This window comes from Phocoena sinus, chromosome 11 (assembly GCF_008692025.1).
Source record: "Phocoena sinus isolate mPhoSin1 chromosome 11, mPhoSin1.pri, whole genome shotgun sequence".
Taxonomy (NCBI): Eukaryota; Metazoa; Chordata; class Mammalia; order Artiodactyla; family Phocoenidae; genus Phocoena; species Phocoena sinus.
Window position 1 is genome coordinate 45,586,658 of NC_045773.1, and position 18,968 is coordinate 45,605,625.

Consider the following 18,968-nt stretch of genomic DNA (forward strand, 5'->3'; position numbering starts at 1 on the left):
CCTCCTTTATTCATCCAGACTTCAAATAGTCTTTCTGAAATGGAAAAGGAGACATTGAGTCTCCTTGCCGACCCAGCCAGTGAAGAGACCTCATCTCATCCGTCTGTGGCTTGTTTTCGTCTTCTGGCCGAGTATTCGTGGTAGGGCACGAGGTGGAGCTAGAGAGAACTTCAGGCAGAAATGTTCACCTACGCAGAGAACCAGTGATGGTGCCTGGTCTTGCTTCCCCTGCCAACTCCACGTTTCTTCCAGGCTCTGTTGTCATCCAGCTGAGGTGACCTGCATATAACAGATGCCTTTGCTGAGGAGGGAATACGTCCCCCCCCCCCCCCCCACCATCTGTGAGATGCTGCCTAGGGACAGCATGTTTACCTGCTACGCCACCTGCAGCCTCCACCTTCCCCCCGTAACAGTGGTTCACCGGGCAGGCACATAGCACTCTCTCCTGGAGAAAACATTCATGGTGATATTTTTAGCATCCACATGAGAATTTGCAGGACAAGTACAATTAACTTTATTCTCCTCAGAACTCAAAGGGATTTGTACTTTCTTAGTGAATACAACATAACCTCACACAGTAAGATTGGCAGAGGTTCAGTTTTCAAAGTTAACAGTAAACCCCCAAGTCAGGCAGTTCCTGAAAACAGGCAAATCTGGATGTGTTGCCTTAAAATTTAAAAGTGTAGAGTCTGTTTGCTGTAGGGAAATCCCCAAGTGAGGTTCCTTTAGGGTCTTATTTTTTAGAGAACACAAGGATCTTTAATCAAATTCTGATAGTGATCATCTTGATCAGCTGGGCAGTATTGGGAGGAAATGTGTCAAAGACTTTGGTTTTTTCTATTCTGAATTAGCTGGCAAGAGAACTCAAGGGAAATGCCCCTCTCACGAGTGACCGTGAACACTGACTGGCTAGGCATCACTGTTGGGAAGCGAAAGGAGGCTCCGCCGGTGCAGGGTGAGTGACACAAACTGTGTGGCCAGGTGAGGGGCTGGAAGCCACGGCTCACGTGGGAAGAGCCTGGGCTCAGACGGCTGGTCTCTGGGAGAAGGAATTGCACTCTGTCACTGCCCAGAGCGAGAGGTGAATCCCATGAGGCACTGGTGATAGAATGAACTGGGCAGAGTGCCAAGAGGACTCCTGCTCAGCAGGGAGAAGTTCTTTGATGCTGTAAAGGTCAGGGAGAAGAGCTGGCACCCTGGAAGAAGACTGCACCTCTTGCAGACAGACCCTCGGCAGCTCCAGCCAGCGCCTGATGAGCGTGAGGTGAGGAAATCCCACCTGGGCAACACACACAAAGGACCAAGAGGCTCTCATGGACGGTCTTCTTTAGAGATTTCAGTAGAAGGTAGAGGCAGTGCTCCATCGCCCCTGCCTGCTCTGCTCCCCGTGAATCAGAAGGCCTCCAGTGGGGCTACACGAAGCTTGGGCCAAGCACTTCTGCCTCTTGGAGACCCCAGACCCACTGTTCACCACCTACAGCTATCGAACTCCAGCTCCAGAGACTGGGTTTCATGAGCCGAGTTTCACGGTCGGCAGGACCCAGACTAGCCTGGGGAGGGTTGCGTCTCTTCTGCCAGCCTAGAGTCCTGAGGACATCGGGGTAGAAAATGTGACCCAAGCTCTCGGGACAGACACCTGCGTTCTGCATCTGGAGGCCTGACTCCTCTGTAACATGAGGCTAATGGTCCTTAGACTGCCAGTCTCTCGGCTCATAAACCCCGAAAGAGGGTGCAACCACACATGGGAACCGGGGTGCTCGTCCTTTCCTGGGCCGGTCTGGAGATGAATCAGCCTCCCAGAGAGCCCATGGGATAGGGCTCTGGGCTGGAACTTCCCAGTCTCAGGTCACCCAGGGTCTCCTGCAACTAAAACCTCTACCACCAGGCCAGATGCCCAGAGAAAGACCGAGAAGGATCCCAGTGGCCCAATCTGATTTTATTTTGAAGACATAAAAGATCTCGATGAGCACCTATTCTGTGGCACAGCCCTTAAGGGTTGGGGGCCTGAGTCAGACTGCCCGGGTTCAAGTTCCACTCTGACACTTCCAGGTGGATAGCTAGGTAAATTGCTTGACCTTTATAATACAACTCCTCAGTACCGAGGACTCCTCTGTCTTAGGAGTGGTGAGTATTAAATGCTTGGAACTAAACACACATTGTTCAGGGGCACTAGCCCCTGGGCTTGCCTCCAAGAGCGGAGTGCTTGTCCCACAAGTTTTACAGGGAGGGCCAGGCTCAATCACTAGTGAGAGGCCCAGGGCCCCTTGAACCAGCAGGGTGGGAGAGGAGGCCCTGAATGCCTAGGCCATGACGTTTACGCTCTGGGAGGGAACTGGGCAACCTGCTGGTTTGAATTAGGCCCCCACCCCCCTACAGCTGTAGCCAATTAGTGCAGAGCTCAGGACAGGAGCAGTCCACACCCCCTCCATCCCCACGCCCAGAGATCCGTGCTCCCCGACCCGGCAGAGCCCTGGGTCAGCACCTAGTAGGAAGGTGGAACTTCCCTGCCACCCCACCAACCCCATGCTGCGGTGTCCCTTTCTGTTTTCTGGCCCTGCCCACTCTGCGCCCCCTCCCCCATCACAGTTACCCAGCTCCATGTCCTGCCTAGGGAGGCTGAGCCCTGCTCTGCGCGCGCGCGCACACACACACACACACACACACACACACACACACACGTGCTGCGCCCGCCCCCGCCCCCCCCCTCCCCCCCCCGCCCCGGCATGGTTTGAATCTCTTCCTCCTCTCCGACATGGGAGAGGAGTTCGGTCTAGAAGCTTAGGGAAGTTGTGAGGAAACCCATGAGCTGGCCTCTGGAGGCAGGGGTGTGGCTCTGCTGACCTTGCCTGTACCCAGTCCCAAGTGTCTGAGGATCATCCAGCCCTGCCCTTGTCTCCACAGACTCCTGGCTTGCCGCTGTGGCATGCGATTCTGGCCTGGGATCCCCCTCCCCGATAACTGGTCCCACCCTACGCCCTCCAGAAAGCCTGCCTTGACCAACCCTGAGGGGGAAGATCCTGTGGCATGACTCTTTCAAAGGCCAAGAGAACAATTCTGCCTATCGCCATCTGGCCACACCCACCAGACGAGAATCTGGATTCTGCTACATCAAATCCTCTAGTTCCCTGCAGATGTTTAACTATATCCTCCCTTCCGGCCTGTGCAGGTGCTATTCTCTCTGCCTGGAGTACCCTTCCTCTCCTTTTGCCCTAGTGTTACTCAACTTTCAGTCCTTGGTCACACTGGCCACACCCCCTGCCAAACCTGGGCTGGGAAGTGGGCCCAGGAGTGTCCTGTGCAGCCCTCTCTGCCAGGCTCCTCCCACCCTGCGGGGGAGACTGCTCCAGCCTCCCTTTTCTTGGCTTCTGACGCTGGTGTCTTGCTGTGTGATCTGTCCTGCTGTACCTTCACTGTCCTTATCCCACCAGTGGGTACACAGTTCCTCTCTTACAACCTCCCAGGCCTGTGCAAGGATCCACTGAGTCAGAAGAGGAAGTGGGTTGGGATGGAGGAAGAAGTAGAAGGCAGCCCTGAGGTGATGGGCTGGTCAGGCATGCAGGCTGCTCTGGCCCGGCCTCAGCTTGAGGTCTTTGGCAGCTGAGCCAGCTGTCTCTGCACCCAGCACGGCCACAGAAGTGCGGGATGTCTGCAGTGGCCTTCTCTGGGGGCATGTCCCCATCTGTGCCCCTTCCTCTCTTCCCATCTCTTTTCCCACCAGGCTCTCTCCTCACCCTCCATGTGGCTATGTGTTTTCCTCCTCTTTCTCTTGGCGCCCTCTGGTCACCCCCATCTTGGCCCGTGAGATGTTTTCTCCCTGACGCTGGGATGGCCCTGTCGTAAGGGCCTACCCATCCTGGCCTCAGGGGAGGCCCTTGCAGTTTCACAGGACAGACATCAAACTACAGGATGGCGCCTGCCGGGGATCTTGGCCTCTGTTCCATTTCCTTCCCCGGCACCCAGAACCAAGTCACTCTGAACAGGCCCCAGAGTTCCTGCCTACTCATGAGTAAGGGGGCGTACTCAGGGGACACTGCTACAGCCAGGCATGGGCGGGTGTGTAAGCACAAGTGCACATGTGAGCGGAGGGGTAGGGGGATACTCTGTGGTACTGCAGGATGGGGGCAATGTGAGAGTGACCAAAGATGGGGCAGCCATCAGCTTGGAGTTGGGGGCACAGAAGGGCATCTGAATGATGACATGGGCCGTACAGAGAGGCCGCCTCGCCACAATGGCGGCCCAGACACCACCTAGAGCCTGACCGGCCCAGCACCCTGTGGTCCCCACCCTGCTGCCTGCTCAGCCTGCCAGTGTTCCTTTGCAGCCTCCTGCCAGCACAGCCAGCCCCCAGCCCCCACTGGTGTCCATGCCAGAGCAGCATTCCGCAGGCCTGGCTGCATCTCCCCAGCAAAGACGGAGCAGGGCGGCCTCTCAGCAGCCATAAGGCCACATGGCTGGGGGACACAGTGGGACCTAGGCCTCTGGGCCTGTCACATTAAAGGATTTCATCAATGCAGCCGCGGTACGGGTTCTTGCATCTCCTGCCCTGGGCGGCCCTGGGCAGCCAGAGGCAGCCACCAGGTAGGGGTCATAGGGGTCGACCAGAACCAAGTCCTGGAGGCACAGACCAAAACAAACCCTGAGCTGTCCTGGGGTGGGGCGGGGGGCGGCCAGGCTAGTGGTCGATCCTAGGTTCATCCTAAAGTCTGAGCAGCCCAGGCCGGAGGGTGGGGATGGTGACGCGGCTAGGATACGGGGGCTCGGTCCCTCAGTGTGAGGTCGCTCAGGGGAGCAGGGGTAAGCCTTTCCTGCAGCTGATTGTGGGGGCCGGGGGGGGGGCGGGGGGGTCGGGTGGGGGAGCCCAGCCTACCGATTTCAGGGCCGCCTCCTACTCCGACCCCGCCTCTGTGGCGCAGCTGGAGGACACCGAGGTTAGACTCCGGGACGAACTTCCCGGAGGAAAGGGGGCTCGGCGCGGGAGAGTGAGGCCGGGGTCCGTCCGCTAGGATAGGAGCGGCGGGTCCTGGCCAGGGGCCCCGGCGGCCCGAGGAGGGGCGGGCTGCACCGGGACGGCGTGCACCACGCGTGTCCGCGGCCCCCGCCGGCGCGCAGGGCGGCCTGGCCCTTTAAGCGTCCAGACGGCGGCCCCAGCTGACGCGCGGGCTCCAATCGGCGCCCCGCGCCCCCCGCCCGCCGCGCCCGAGGCTCTGGGGCCGCAGCTGCTCGGCGGCTGGACTCGCCGCGGCCCTGCGCCTCAGCCCGCCCGGCCGCGCCCCCGGGGGCCATGGTCGCGGGGCCCTGCGCGGGGGCGGCCCCCAGCGCGGCTCTTCATGGAGCGGCCCCGGCCTGGCCGCCGGGGGCAGCGCGATCCCGCGGGGCCCTGTGAGCCCCCAGCGCCACGACACCATGGTACGCAAGGCCCTGCCTGTCCCCCCGCTTATCCGCCCACCTGCGCGCTCTGCCCTCTGGAGCGCACGGCCGGCCGGCTCGGGGTGGAGGGATGTGAGGGATCTTATCCCTCTCCGGGTCTCCCCGACCCCTTCTCTGGGTCCTTGCGGGCTGGGAATGCGGCGCTCTGACGCGGCCGTCGGCGGGGAAGGGGTTAAATTCCTGGGGTTGGGGCCCGGGCAAGAGAGGCTGAGGTCCTGCTAGGCACTGGCGGAGTGGGGCGCTTCTCTGAGCCCAGACGGCACCGCCCTCGGACTGGGTGATGGGGGGAGGGAGGAGGTCGGATTCTCGCCTGGGCCTTGGGCCACGTGGGCGCTGGAGACGCCCTGCCTGGGGATTCGGGGCTCCTGGGCCGAGCGGAATGTGCGGGATGCCTGCAGCTCCGGTCCAAACTCCTGTGTGACCTTGGGCCGGTCTCCCGCCCTCTCTGGGCCTGTTTCTCCGGAAGGACGGATGGCCTGAGTTGAGAGGAGGCTGGCATAGACACCTCCTCCCTAAAAGGAGGAGGCTGGAAGTCATGAGCCTGTGCCCCCTTGCTCAGTCTGGGCCCACCCACTGCTGCCCAGCGATGGAAGGATTGACATAGGAGTAGGGTGTGCAGATGGACGCCCAGGTTTCATCCTAGGGCCTCCAGGGAGATGCCAGGGCAGGGTAGGAATCTGGTGGTTTCGTGACAGTGAGGCAGAGTGCTCCTTAGGAGTAGAAGGGTCTGACCGTGGTAAGGCAGCCTCGGCAGGTGTCCCTGGCACCTGGCCTTCCCCCAGCCTGGGGGGAGGGTTGAGGGCATGAAACGCCCTGGCAACGCAAGTGCCTGACCACTCCCCTGGTCTTGTATCTTAGCTGGGCTGGCCTGGACTTGGGGGTGGGGTGTGTGGCTGCAGCTGGCACAACCAGATGGGGAGGGGCGTCTGCAGCTTCAGGGAGCTAGCACATCTGGCCGGAGAGGCAGACACAGCTGGTGGCCCTGTGTGGGAGGTACTAGGCTAGGGGGTAGCTGCGCCCTGCTGAGGGGCTGCCAGTTATGGACTTAGGCAGCATCTATGTGCCCGGTCAAGGAAGTCCAGTCAGGCTGCCTGGTTGTAAGGTTCTTGGGCCCCTCAAGGGCCAAGGATGGTGCTGGCTTGGCTGGGAGTATTGCCTTGGAAATGGAGTCTTTGGGGCAGCACTACCCCCTAGGTCAACCCTCCTTCCCCTGCTGAGGCCAGAGGGGTCCTCACTGGATCCTGGGACCAGATCTGCACAAGGGAAGTGTCAGGCATTGCCCTTGCCCCATGGCAGGCAGGCACTGGAGGGCATTCTGTGAAGGGGAAGCAGTGGACCAGAACCCCGTGCCCTAGGGTGGGTACCCCACAACAGGTCCGACATTGCCAAGTCCTTATCCAAGCCACTTCCCCACCACTGCCTGGCCCCTGGAGGCCCTGAGGAACCCGTTACAGCCAATTGCACCCTGACCCCTCACCGACTCGCAGGTGGCAGCAGCTCTAGGAAGGAGGGTGCAGGTCACCGGAGGTGGTGATGGGGTCTGGGGAAGCACAGCTGGTCCCCTGGGTGGGAGGGTCCCCACATGCCTCATCCTGCTTTTTAAGTCATTGAAGGCCAAGAAATAGTTCCACGTGGAATAGTGTCTAGTCCAGCACAGATTGGGTGGCCTTAGCAGAGCTAAGAGTCTAGGGGCTCTGCTCTTGCTTGCTGTGGGACCCTCCCATTCTGAGCCTCAGTTTCCCCATCTGTGTAATAGGGGTTGGTCCCAGAAGATGAATCACAATGAGTCAGTGGATGGAGATGGGAGGGGGTTGGCATCTTATCCCCATTAGATTGGTCAGGCCTGGACGGGCCAGCAGCCCCGAGACAGACGAGCAGATGGGTGGCTGCTTGGCTGGGGGGAAGGAGGTGTTGGGGGAGAACTCAAGAGAGGTGGTGGTGAGAGAGGGGGTGGGGGGAGCATGGGTGCTGTCCTGGGCTGCTGGATGTGAAGGGTGAAACCCAGGGCATATCTGTCAGCAGGTTGCCCTTGGAGGCTCTGGGAGGACTGATCGCAAGGACTGGCATGAAGGGGAGGGGTGGGCTGTGGATGCACAGGACTGGGGTTTCATCCCGAGGCTTCCAGAGAGGTGCACGGCATCAGGGAGCTGATGTCTTTGCAGTGCAGCAAGGTACCCTCAAATGTAGGAGGCTCTGACTTAGCTGGACAGGGCCTGAGGAGGGCCAGAACCTGGAACCTGCAGGGCTGGTCCAGCCAGGCAGGTAGTCGACAGATGTTAATTGAACATCTGCTGTGCGCTGGACCCATGCAAGGGACTGGGCAGCCTGCCTGTCTGTGCTGCCTACCTTTTGGGGAAGCTACTGTGGTGCAACCAGGAATAATTACTTTGGGCAATTCACAGGTACTGGATGCGGCCCAAGGGTCTAGGAATCTGACCCATCAGATCCAAGGGCCTCCCTCAGGCTCCAGAAGCCCCCAGTGGTGTGACCTCCATGATGAGGCCATCTCGGAACCTCTGGGCCTGGATCACACCTGACCCTGGGGTCTGGGGCCTAGAGAGAAAAGGGTTTGGGACAAGCCTTAGGGGCCTCCTGCCTCAAGCACAGTGGACAGGTAACACAGCTGTGTCCTTTGCCTCCACAGAACCTTTCTGTGGTGGGGAGCTGCTGCCGCCAGGCCTGAGGCCACAGGCAGCAGCCTGGCCCAAGCTCTGGCCGAGGAAGGAGGGGACGGCTGGACCTCACCAGCCTCCTCCAACAGGGCAGTGGGACCATGGGCCTCGATTTCTTCACAAAAGTCTCTGCCTCTACAAGGCCTTAGGCCTAGACCTTGAGGGCTGCTGCGGGTGAGCTGAGGGGTTCCCTCGGGTGCTGCCCCAGGGGTGCAGTGGCCAGAGGCAGAGCAGTGAGCCAGTGAGCCCGACGTGTTCTTGAGCCGTCTGGGCTTAGGCAGGCTTGGCTTTATTCGTATGTGAGTGAGTGTGGAAGAGAGGATCCATGGGGCCCAAAGATGGTGAAGGGATGCCTCTGGGGATGCTTCTGGGGAGACAACCCAGTCCTGGTTTGCTGGGGTCAGCCCTGGCTTTAGCATCAAAAGTCCCGCATCCCAGGAAACCATTAGGTTCCTGGCCCACCTGGACAGTTGGTCACCCTTGAACCTTTTCCTTCCCCTTTCTTCCTCTTCCCCTCCCCTTCCCAGGACAACTTCTCCCATTTCACAGTGGAAGAGGTGGAGGCCAGGAAAAGTTAACCACTGACCCAGGGGCTGACATGCAGCCTCAGAAGGTCATGACCCGAGTTTGAGCTCTGAGGAACAGCAGACTCGGGCTTGAATCCTGGTTCCCCCTCGTCCTTGCTTGGGCTTCGGCACCTTCCCTGTAACATGGAACCAGGAGTGATGGGTGGGTGGCCACCTCCCAGATGGCCTTGACCTGACCTGTGCCCTCTGCCCCCCAGTTGCTGGTTGAGAAGACGACGGACTCACCGGCGGCCGAGTTCTCGCTGGTGGAGGACGTGGCGCTGCACTTCGCCTGCTTGATGGGCCGCCTGAACGAGCAGCGCCTCTTCCAGCCTGACCTGTGCGACGTGGACCTGGTGCTGGTGCCCCAGCGCAGCGTCTTCCCGGCCCACAAGGGCGTGCTGGCCGCCTACAGCCAGTTCTTCCACTCGCTCTTCACCCAGAACAAGCAGCTGCAGCGCGTGGAGCTGTCCCTGGAGGCGCTGGCGCCCGGCGGCCTGCAGCAGATCCTCAACTTCATCTACACGTCCAAGCTGCTGGTCAACGCAGCCAACGTCCACGAGGTGCTCAGCGCCGCCTCGCTGCTGCAGATGGCCGACATCGCCGCGTCCTGCCAGGAGCTGCTGGACGCCCGCTCCCTCGGCCCCCCGGGCCCTGGCACCGTGGCCCTTGCCCAGCCGGCCGCCAGCTGCACCCCGGCCGCACCGCCCTACTACTGTGACATCAAGCAGGAGGCCGACGCCCCGGGCCTGCCCAAGATCTACGCCCGTGAGGGCCCTGACCCCTACTCGGTGCGCGTTGAGGACGGGGCTGGGGCCACAGGTGGCACGGTACCTGCCACCATCGGACCGGCTCAGCCCTTCTTCAAGGAGGAGAAGGAGGGTGGCGTCGAGGAGGCCGGCCGGCCCCCGGCGAGCTTGTGCAAGCTGGAGGGCGGGGAGGAGCTGGAGGAGGAGCTTGGGGGTTCTGGCACCTACAGTCACCGGGAGCAGTCCCAGATCATCGTGGAGGTGAACCTCAACAACCAGACGCTGCACGTGTCCGCAGGGCCCGAGGGGAAGCCGGGCGCCGCCACAGGCCCGGCCACCATGGTGCTGGGCGGGGAGGACGGGCTGCAGAGACATTCGGAGGATGAGGAGGCCGACGAGGAGGAGGAGGAGGAAGAGGAGGAGGAGGAAGAGGAGGGCGGTGGCAGTGGAGGGGGGGAGGACGAGGAGGAGGAGGAGGAGGAGGAGGAGGAGGGCGGCAGTCAGGGGGAGGAGGAGGAGGAGGAGGGGGAGGAGCACAGCGAGCAGGAGGAGGAGGAGGAGGGGGAGGGGCACAGCGAGCAGGGTCAGGAGAGCTCGGAGGAGGAGGAGGGGGAGGAGGGGGAGGAGGATGGGGAGGCGGGACGCAGGCAGGGGCCGGGGTGCCGCGGCAGCGGGGCAGACGCCCCTCCCCACAGTCGCATGGCAACGCGGTCCGCCCGGCGCCGGGGCCTCCCTGAGCCCGAGGAGGCTGGGCGGCAGGGTGGGAAGCGGCCAAAGCCACCTGCAGGAGCGTCTCCTGCCCCAGCCCGAGGGCCACAGGCTGCTGACGGTCTGGGGGCCAAGGTGAAGCTGGAGGAGAAGCAGCACCATCCGTGTCAGAAGTGCCCGCGTGTTTTCAACAACCGCTGGTACCTGGAGAAGCACATGAACGTGACCCACAGCCGCATGCAGATCTGCGACCAGTGCGGCAAGCGCTTCCTGCTAGAGAGTGAGCTGCTGCTACACCGGCAGACAGACTGCGAGCGCAACATCCAGGTGGGCCTCGGGGTGGGCTCACGGGGCCCACAGGGGCAGCCATCCAGGCTGGGCCAGGCTGGAACTGGGCCCCGGGCACCCAGTGTCCTGCTACCTGCATTGCCCACACAGTCTGCAGAGACCAGGCTTGGCCCCCTGGACAGTGGGACCAGCCCAGGCCCAAGGGTGAGCCCAGGGTGGTGAGAGCTCAAGGGATAACGTCAGGGAGAGCTTCCTGGAGGAGGTGGACAGAGCTGGGCTTCAGCGCACGTGCAGAGACGTGCAGATAGGGGTAGAACAAACAGTACCCTTGGCCAGAGGGGCAGAGGGGAGCCCGGACTCGGGAGGATGAGAGTTGTCTGAGCGTGTGAGGCTGGGGGACAGCCAGCTCTGAGGAGGGACGAGTCAGTGTTTTAGTAAATCTCTGGGCTGCCGCAAGGCCAACAGGGCCACTGTGTATAGTTTCTCAGACTGTGCACTGCACGAAAGCACAGATGAGGGGAGGAGGGGTTTGCCCAGAAGGGGGCGCCACTTCCCACTTCCTGCAAAGGCCGAAAGGAGCAAGGGGCAGCGGAGCAGGAAGAAAGCCCTGCATTCAGCTCTTTGGAGGTACCAGCTGGCCTGGGCCTGGGAAAAGGGACCGGATGAGCAGTTTGGGAAGCACAGGGGCTGCCGGGGCCAAACAGGGGAGTTGGGCTGGCTGCCAAGCCTTGAGCCAGGCTGAGTCTGGGCCAGCCTGGCCTTTCAGGGTGCAGGCAGCACAGGGCCAGCCAGGCTGGTTTTTGCCTTTTCTGACTGGCAGTGAGGTTGGGGGGCAGTAGGTAGGCGGGTGCTAATTGCCTGAACTAATTGCTAATTGCAGTGCCCTGTGGAGAAAGTGTTATCTGGGGTTACCTGGATGCCTGCCCCACCCTCGTGCCCACGCTCCCACTGGCCGGCCTGCTGGGCTGCCCTTTGACTCTCCGTGTGCACACACCTGAGCTTCCCTCCTGAAGGGGAAAGACGCTTGTACCTCTTCTGTCCTGGGCACCCTGACCCAGTTTCTGCCCGAGCCCTGGCCTGCTGCAGGGATGGATAGGACAAGGGCCCAGGAGAAGAGGAGGAAGGGAGTGTGGCCCTCAAGGTTCCCGCCACCGTCTATTGCCTGATAGGCCCTTGTACCTCCTACAGTCCCCGGTCCTTTGGAATCTGTCTCCTTGGGGATCTCCATGGTGTCAGGGCATGGGTCCCAGCAGGGGGAGGCAGCAGAGATAATGGCCCAGCTCTGCCAGGACCTGTTATCTGAGGGACTTCTCCACGAACTGAGTAGCCTCCTCACCCACTGTGGTCCTTCAGCCAGTTATGTGTCTCTTCTTTGTAGAAAGATGCCTTGTTGAAATGAGCACAGAGGAGGGACTTCCTGGAAGAGGTGGCCCCTGACCCTAGTGAGTTCAGGATGAGGGACCCACCCTGGGTGGGTGGGTAGGTGGGTAAGTATTTAGGGAGTTACCACCCCCAACTCTCAGAACATCACATCTGGCTGGTCCTTGGACATCAAGGCCTCTCTCTCCAGCACAGTTCAGGTGGGGAAACTGAGGCCCAGAGAGGGGCAGTGACTAGTCCTAGGGCACATGGTCCTGACCCAGAGCCTAAAGTCTTCTCACCCCACAGTGTGTGACGTGTGGCAAAGCTTTTAAGAAGCTCTGGTCCCTCCACGAGCACAATAAGATTGTACACGGCTACGCAGAAAAGAAGTTCTCCTGTGAGATCTGTGAGAAGAAGTTCTACACCATGGCTCACGTGCGCAAGCACATGGTCGGTAAGTCCAGGCTGGTGAGGGATGGAGCCTGAGGTCCAAGCGGGCCAGCTGCTGGGTGTTCTGGGAAACGCTTCCCAATCCAAGGGTATTATGAAGGGGTGAGAAGGCCCCTCGTAGCTGGGAGGTAGGGGGTCGGGGACTGCTTGCAGTGGCAGGTGTGTCCTGGACAGGCTCTGGGGCCAGGGCTGCCATGCATAGTTGGGCAGGTTGCACATGGCACAAGGACTCCTGGACAAGATGGCAGGTGGGGACCAGAATCCAGCTAGCACACTGCCAACCAGGCTGTGCATCCTGACATGGGGCTGTGTCCACCAGAGCACCTTTTTCTAAATTACATGAAGTGCCATAGGGGCTGACACAGGCCCAGTCTCAGTTTGAGGACAGCTGTGCCTCTGATAGGGCTTCAGGCTTCTCTAAATGCAGCCCTCCCCCAGGGGTCGTACCCGGACACGGTAAGGAGGGCCCCAAGTGTGTTTTGGGCCACTTCATTGCCTTGGGCATGGCTCTCCCTCCGCTCTAGGTGGGCTTGGCTGGGAGTCTGGTGTCCAGGTGGCCCTAGCTTCTTTGCCCGCTTGGGGCCTGGAGCTCTAGAGAGGGGTAGCCAAGGAGGGGCAGTGTGCCCTGGCCAGGCCTTACCCCCGTTGTCTACCAGACAGTGCTAGAGGCCTCCAGCATGAACTGACTGGGAGCTGGGACCCCGGGGTCTAGGTATCGGCCAGAAGCATGCTGGGTAACCCAGGATTGGTGGTCCTTCCTGGGCTTGGATTCCCCAGCTCTGAACTCTGAGGGGGGCCCTCCGTGTCTCCAGTTGCTTCCTCCCAGATCTTCCTTGGAGTTTGTTCTGGGAGGAGCGCAGGTAACTAACTCCCTCTGGATGGCATGGGACCCAAGGCTGAGGCCTTTACAGGTGCCACCCTCTGTAAAACCCAGCCACCCTGGAGGCCCAAGACCACTCTACCCTCTTTTTATAGAAGAGGGTGCTGAGGCTCGCTGAGGCACACATTGGCCATGCAGGGAGCCGGTGGCTGAGCCAGGATTTGAGCCGAGGCCAGTCCCACTTGAAATCCTTCTATCTTTCCCCAAAGCTTTGGGAGTGAGGCCAGACGCTAAAGAACCAAGAGGGCTTCCATGCCTGTCTGACCAAACAGAGAGACCTAGCCGGGAGGGAAGGGGCCTCGCCTGGGGGACAGAGGCTGTGGGGCAGGCCCCCAGGGTAGGTGGTGTCCTGGGAGGCAGGATCTGGGCCGGATCTCGGGGGTGGTCAGGCAGGGGTCCCCTGGGAGGAGCCAGATGGGTCCCCCCGAGATGTCATGGCCATGGTGCCTGCCCTGTAGCCCACACCAAGGACATGCCCTTCACCTGCGAGACCTGTGGGAAGTCCTTCAAACGCAGCATGTCTCTCAAGGTTCACTCACTGCAGCACTCCGGGGAGAAGCCGTTCAGATGCGAGGTGAGCTCCCTTCTCCTCCTGCCCCAGGAGCCACCCTGGACGGGGGCAGGGATCAGAGGCAGCAGCTGCTTAAAAACCAGGGGTTGGGGTACTGGAGGATAGGATGCAGAAAGAAAGGGGCCCCTCCTTGATGTCTGCCTCCCACTCCATCCTTACCTGGTTGCCCACCTGCACCTCCCCCCACACCCCTGCCACCCCACCCTAACCCAACCCCCGAAGGTTCAGGGTGGGAAGTCTGCATGGGCTGGAACCATGGGGCAGGCTTTCTGGAGAGGTGGAGAAAGGAGCATCTTAGGCAGAGAGATCAGAGATGGAGCAGCAGGTGGGGATGAGGTGGGGGCGCCTTTGGACCAGGAGGAAGGATGGAGGGCCTTAAGCATGAGGGCTCCCTCCACTCTGTGGCCTCTTCCCACTTCCTGACCCCCATTCCTGCCTGGGCCCTGCATGCCCATGGCCTCTCCACCTGTGCCCGTGCACTGCCCCACCCCAGGAGCACCTCGGCTGGCCTTTGCATCCACACCTCCTTGCCCAGGAGCCCCTCCCCATGTGAGTCCTTCCTACAGCCCTGTGGTCTCGGGCCAGCACTTCCCTCCCTGAAGGCTGTTCCCCGGCTCTGCGCCGGGTCTCACCCCCTCACCCTCCACCCCGCCCTCAGAACTGCAACGAGCGTTTCCAGTACAAGTACCAGCTGCGGTCGCACATGAGCATACACATCGGCCACAAGCAATTCATGTGCCAGTGGTGCGGCAAGGACTTCAACATGAAGCAGTACTTCGATGAGCACATGAAGACCCACACAGGTACGGCTGCCCCACGGGGAGGGGCTCCGCACCGGGCGGGCCCCCTTCTCCGCTAGGAGGCTCAGCGCCGGCCTCCTTGCCTCCCAAGGTCGGGCGAGGCTGGTACAGGCTGGCAAGGATCCGAGAGTGCCAGGGCCGGGCCGGGATGGTTCCGTGGACGCCCGGAGGCTGGCCCAGGGCGGGGGTGGGGGGTGGGGGCGTAGCGGCCCGCCAGCAACTCCCCACGGCCCATCACCACCCACCCCGCAGGGGAGAAGCCGTACATCTGCGAGATCTGCGGCAAGAGCTTCACCAGCCGGCCCAACATGAAGCGGCACCGGCGCACGCACACCGGCGAGAAGCCCTACCCCTGTGACGTGTGCGGCCAGCGCTTCCGCTTCTCCAACATGCTCAAGGCGCACAAGGAGAAGTGCTTCCGCGTCAGCCACCCCCTGGCCAGCGACAGCGCCCCCGCAGCCCCGGGCCTGCCCCCCGCCCCGCCCCAGGCCCTCCCCCTGCTGCCCGGGCTGCCCCAGACCCTGCCTCCCCCGCCGCCGCTCTTCCCCACCGCCGCCAGCCCCGGCGGGAGGCTGAGCACCAACAACTAACCGCCTGCCTGCTGCACGGGCCCAGGACCCTCCACTCGTCCTCGTGGGGCGGGGCGGGGGGGAGCAACACCTCCAGAGTTGGCTGGACACGCTCTGCCCGGGGCCTCTGACCCTGGGGGCTGTGCAGGCTGGCAGCCCCCAGAGCTGGCGGAGTTCACCTCACTCCGAAGTGCCCCCTTTCAGCGGCTCCTTGAAGCCTTTACTTTTTGTCTGTTTGTTTTTTGGAAGTGAAGGAAAACGAAAAGAGAGGAAACTCTTGACAGCAACCCCCTCCAGGTGAGGGGGGCGCTGGAGGCAGCAGGTACGGGTGGGGGGGACCTGGGGAGTAGGTGTGACTGGTTGCTCCGCCGAGGGCTCAGCCAGAGGGGGGTGGCCAGGCCCAGCCCAGGTCACCTTCAGCTGCTCATCCCCGCCCGTCCTGGGCCCCCTCACTCGCCCCTCATCCCGGAGGGTTTGGGGAAAAGTTGGGGTGCCGTCCCCCTTTGGAGGACTTGTGGGCCCACTGTGAGGGCTGGGGATGCTGAGGCAGGGACTTGGGCCCGGACGCCAGGGGGGTTGTGTGGGGTGGGCGTGCGTGGCGAGGTGCAACGACCGCAGCTGTGCACCGTGGGGAGGGGGACGGGCGGGGGCTGGACCCCAGGCATTTGCTTTCCCCACGGCATCCCCGACCTGCCCCCGGCTGCACCGTGGGCCCTGGGTCCTGGGGAAGATGTCCCCAGGAGCTGCCGGGCCTCAGGGTGTGGTGGGCCAGGTCCTGGGTGGGCAGACGGGCTGGCTCCCACAGCACCAGCCCCCAGGAGCCCCTGCACATGGGTGGACCCCAGGGACCAGGGCCCTAAGGAGCAGGCCCGGGCAGATGTTCTGAGGTTTCAAGGTGCTATCAGTGGGGCAGGGGGCAGGGCAGCTGTTCACGGAGCAGCCCATCCCCCACCAGCTGCCCCCCCGAATCTCCCACGCTAGAGACGTCTGTGTCTGTGTCTGTCTCTGCTCCTGGAAGGCAGCACAGGCCTCAGCCACTCCCTGGGCCTGGCCACAGCTTGCCCCTGGCTGGTGTGCAGCGGCCTCGTCCCTCCTGCGCCTCTGTGCTCATGGGTGGAGCGAGGAGCCTGCACGATCAGGCCCTGGGGGTCGGGGTCGGGGTCGGGGGTACCGGGAGAGCCCCACCCAGCCTGTGCCCAACGCTTGCCCTCACGAGGCCAGCACTAATAGGACATCCTTTTTTGTTGTCATTTAACGTCTCCATTCCTGCCTTTGAAATGGGGAGGAAGGTTCCATAAGCTACCTGTTTCCTAGTTAAGCTCTTTCCTATTGTGTTTATACAGTTTTGTCTGTTATACTCTTTGCACCTTAAACCCCTCGACTGCCCCCGCATCACCACCTTCCCAGCATGGCTGGAGTGGGAAGAGGCCTGAGCCCAGGGGGCGGGTTGCGGGGGGACTGGCCCCATCAGCCCAAGGGCTGAGGGAGTCAGGACCCCTCTGACTTCCTTGTAAGGCCCATGGCACTGGGGCAGGGGGCTGGGGACATTTTAATCATCAATAAACGAAGCACTTTATTATGTACAGATGTGGGCAAGCCCAAGGAGCCCGAGTGATTTGAGGATTTAGAATCCAAGCCACACAGCCCAGATGGTTCTCTGGGCTTAGAGGGGGCAGTGCCCTGGCCCGGTTGAGTTTCGGGCTGTAGCAGGAACAGTGCCAGCCAGAGTCTATGTACGCACCCTCTGACACCCCTGCTGTCCTCTGGGGAGAAAAAGTGGTCCCCTCCGCGAGAGGGGAAAGCTCCCTGTCTGGCTCCCAGTACTGAGGCTCCCCCCCACGCCAAGGCTGGGAATTCCAGCCTCTTACGGGGTCAGCGCCGTGTCTCTCAGGCTCCTGCTTTACTGTAGCTCTTTTCCTCTCCTGCACCCTGTGATCTCTGGGCTTCCATGACGTCCTCAGGGTCCTCCCCTCCCTGCTTCCCCCTTCCCTTTGCTATTTCTAACCTCTGGTCCCAGTGCCTGATAGCTTCAGAGCTGGCCCACATTTTCCTAAGAAAAGTCTGACCTCCCCGAATGGGCTGTAGGCTGGGACTCCAATGAGTTTTCCACCCCCTGTTGCTGACGCTGGGCTCTCCCATAGGGGCTGGTGGCCCTGTCACCTGCTACCCTCCCTGCAGCCTTAGTGAGCCTAGGGGGCCCTGGTCAGGCTGGGCCTCTGGTCCATGAGGCCAGACTTTGACAAGCAGAGGCTGGAGATGGGTGTGGGGAGCTGGTAGCAAGACCCTGTCCCAGGACTTGGGTCTCCTGTTCTTATACACTTCTCTCAGGACACAAGAGGGGTCCAGACAGCAGGCTGGGCACTGGTCAAACGGTCATTGTAGCTGTAGGTGGGCACGGCCAACCCCTCTCCTGGGAGACCCCTACCCCAGCGGGGACAGGAACCCTGTGTCCCTGGTGCTAAATGCTCTCTTCCCCTTGGGCCAGTGTTGGTGGGAGCTCCTTTCTGGCCAGACCACAAGGGTCTGAAGCAATAATGGTACCTCAGCAGTGCCAGTATGGATAGGGGTTCTTGTTTTACCAGCTTTTACATTTCCTTTTTAATTGTTAAAACAAATTAACAAGCACCTGGGTATTGGAGTGAGGGGACTGGGCATCATACCCGCTTCCCAGGGCTGGTGGTGGGGAGGGGGCTTGGGATCATCACCTCCCACTGGAGATCTGCCAGGGCGCCCCTCTGTCCAGTTGGACTTCTCAGCCCATTTGGCCAAGACCTCAAGCCCAGAACCTGAGCCTGCCCTCTCCCCGGCTCCCCTTGTACTCCCCGGTCTTGGGCCAGCTGGAGGTGAGTGGCCAGAGAGATGAGGTGGGCCTCAAGCCCTAGGAACCCAGGCCGGGGGCAGAACCTGAGTCTCCGATCCTGATGCGTTCCACCACGGCCAACACAGCACCCCTCGGGGGGCTCGGTGGCAGAACAGCTGTGCCCAGGCATGTGGACCCTTGATGTCTGGCCCTATGTGGCCACCCCACAGCCCCAGAGTGTGCGGGCGACAGCAGGAGGGTGAGGAGAAGAGTGAAGGGGAATAAAGGCAGTACAACTGTCCCTTGGCCCAGCCTCTTCTTTACACATTGCCACCCTGACTACTGGCTGAAGAGACTTGGACCAGAGCAAGGGTAGCACGGAACCTGACAGCTTGGCCGAAGACCACGTGGACACCCGTGCCCCGAGCATCTGCACACCCCCTCTCCCTCCCTTGAGGGTGGGCTGGGCTCCTGGGAAACATCCAGTGTCGGGAGCTGAGGTCTGAAGGAGCCAGATGTCAGCACCCGGGAGGACATCGCAGATGGAAGGCAGGTAGCGGACTCCGAGGAGGGAGCAGGAAGCTCTCCCTGCGGACCTCCAAGAATTATTTCACTGGAGCGCTGGCTCTGTGCGGGATAGGACTCTAGGCTGTGGTGACACGCGGTGACTGAGGCCCCCATGTATGTGGCACTTGGTCCCAGATACCTGGAGAGGGGGATAACCGGGAAGGGCTAGGAGAGGAGGCTGGTGGGTGGGTTCACTAACCAGCCAGAGAGGGGGTACACATCCCCAGGATGGGGACATTGCCTTCCACACAGTCCCACTTCTCTGAAGGGAACTAGGGGCTCGCTCAAGTCACCCTAAAACTGAAGCTTGCTGTCAGGACTGCGGGCCTGGCTGCTCCTGCAGTGTCTTGTGGGGATTCAGCTTCTCTCTGTTTCCCCTCTTCTACACGTCCATCGGTGGTCTGTCTGCTGCCTCTCCCCATGGCCTCCTCCCTTCGACCCCACCGTGCTGTGAGCAACAGCCCGATGCCACAAGCATTACTTTCTATAGAATCCCTGGGAAAATATCTATTTTGTTAAAGTTTTACCTGGGCATAGTTGAAGAAGCCAAATATTGATA

At 61.3% G+C, this 18,968-nt stretch overlaps 1 protein-coding gene and 1 long non-coding RNA gene across 4 annotated transcripts; one reads left to right on the top strand and one right to left on the bottom strand.

The window, feature by feature from the left end:
* Window positions 1-112: 112 nt before the first annotated feature.
* On the bottom strand, window positions 113-5,633 carry LOC116761943. Of its 2 annotated transcripts, none has more exons than XR_004352165.1 (3): window positions 5,447-5,633; window positions 373-445; window positions 113-279 (listed from the first exon to the last, which is right to left on the bottom strand). It is a non-coding gene; the product is annotated as an uncharacterized LOC116761943 (long non-coding RNA). The 2 variants fall into 2 exon arrangements; XR_004352164.1 differs by lacking the exon at window positions 5,447-5,633 and adding an exon at window positions 4,868-5,100.
* Window positions 4,387-18,143, top strand: ZBTB47 (zinc finger and BTB domain containing 47). Of its 2 annotated transcripts, none has more exons than XM_032648448.1 (6): window positions 4,387-4,578; window positions 8,884-10,449; window positions 12,079-12,226; window positions 13,561-13,676; window positions 14,332-14,476; window positions 14,726-18,143. In XM_032648448.1, the coding sequence occupies exons 2-6, from the start codon at window positions 8,965-8,967 to the stop codon at window positions 15,061-15,063; spliced, it is 2,232 nt and encodes a 743-aa protein (XP_032504339.1). In that variant the 5' UTR covers window positions 4,387-4,578; window positions 8,884-8,964; the 3' UTR covers window positions 15,064-18,143. The 2 variants fall into 2 exon arrangements, with proteins under 2 accessions (XP_032504339.1, XP_032504338.1); XM_032648447.1 differs by lacking the exon at window positions 4,387-4,578 and adding an exon at window positions 4,964-5,406.
* The last annotated feature ends 825 nt before the right edge of the window (window positions 18,144-18,968 follow it).

Bases quoted from the DNA above. Each gene is read 5' to 3' on its own strand.
- ZBTB47 (XM_032648447.1), top strand. The intron at 12,227-13,560 runs GTAAGTCCAGGC...CCTGCCCTGTAG, and splicing joins CGTGCGCAAGCACATGGTCG to CCCACACCAAGGACATGCCC. The intron at 13,677-14,331 runs GTGAGCTCCCTT...CCCCGCCCTCAG, and splicing joins AGAAGCCGTTCAGATGCGAG to AACTGCAACGAGCGTTTCCA.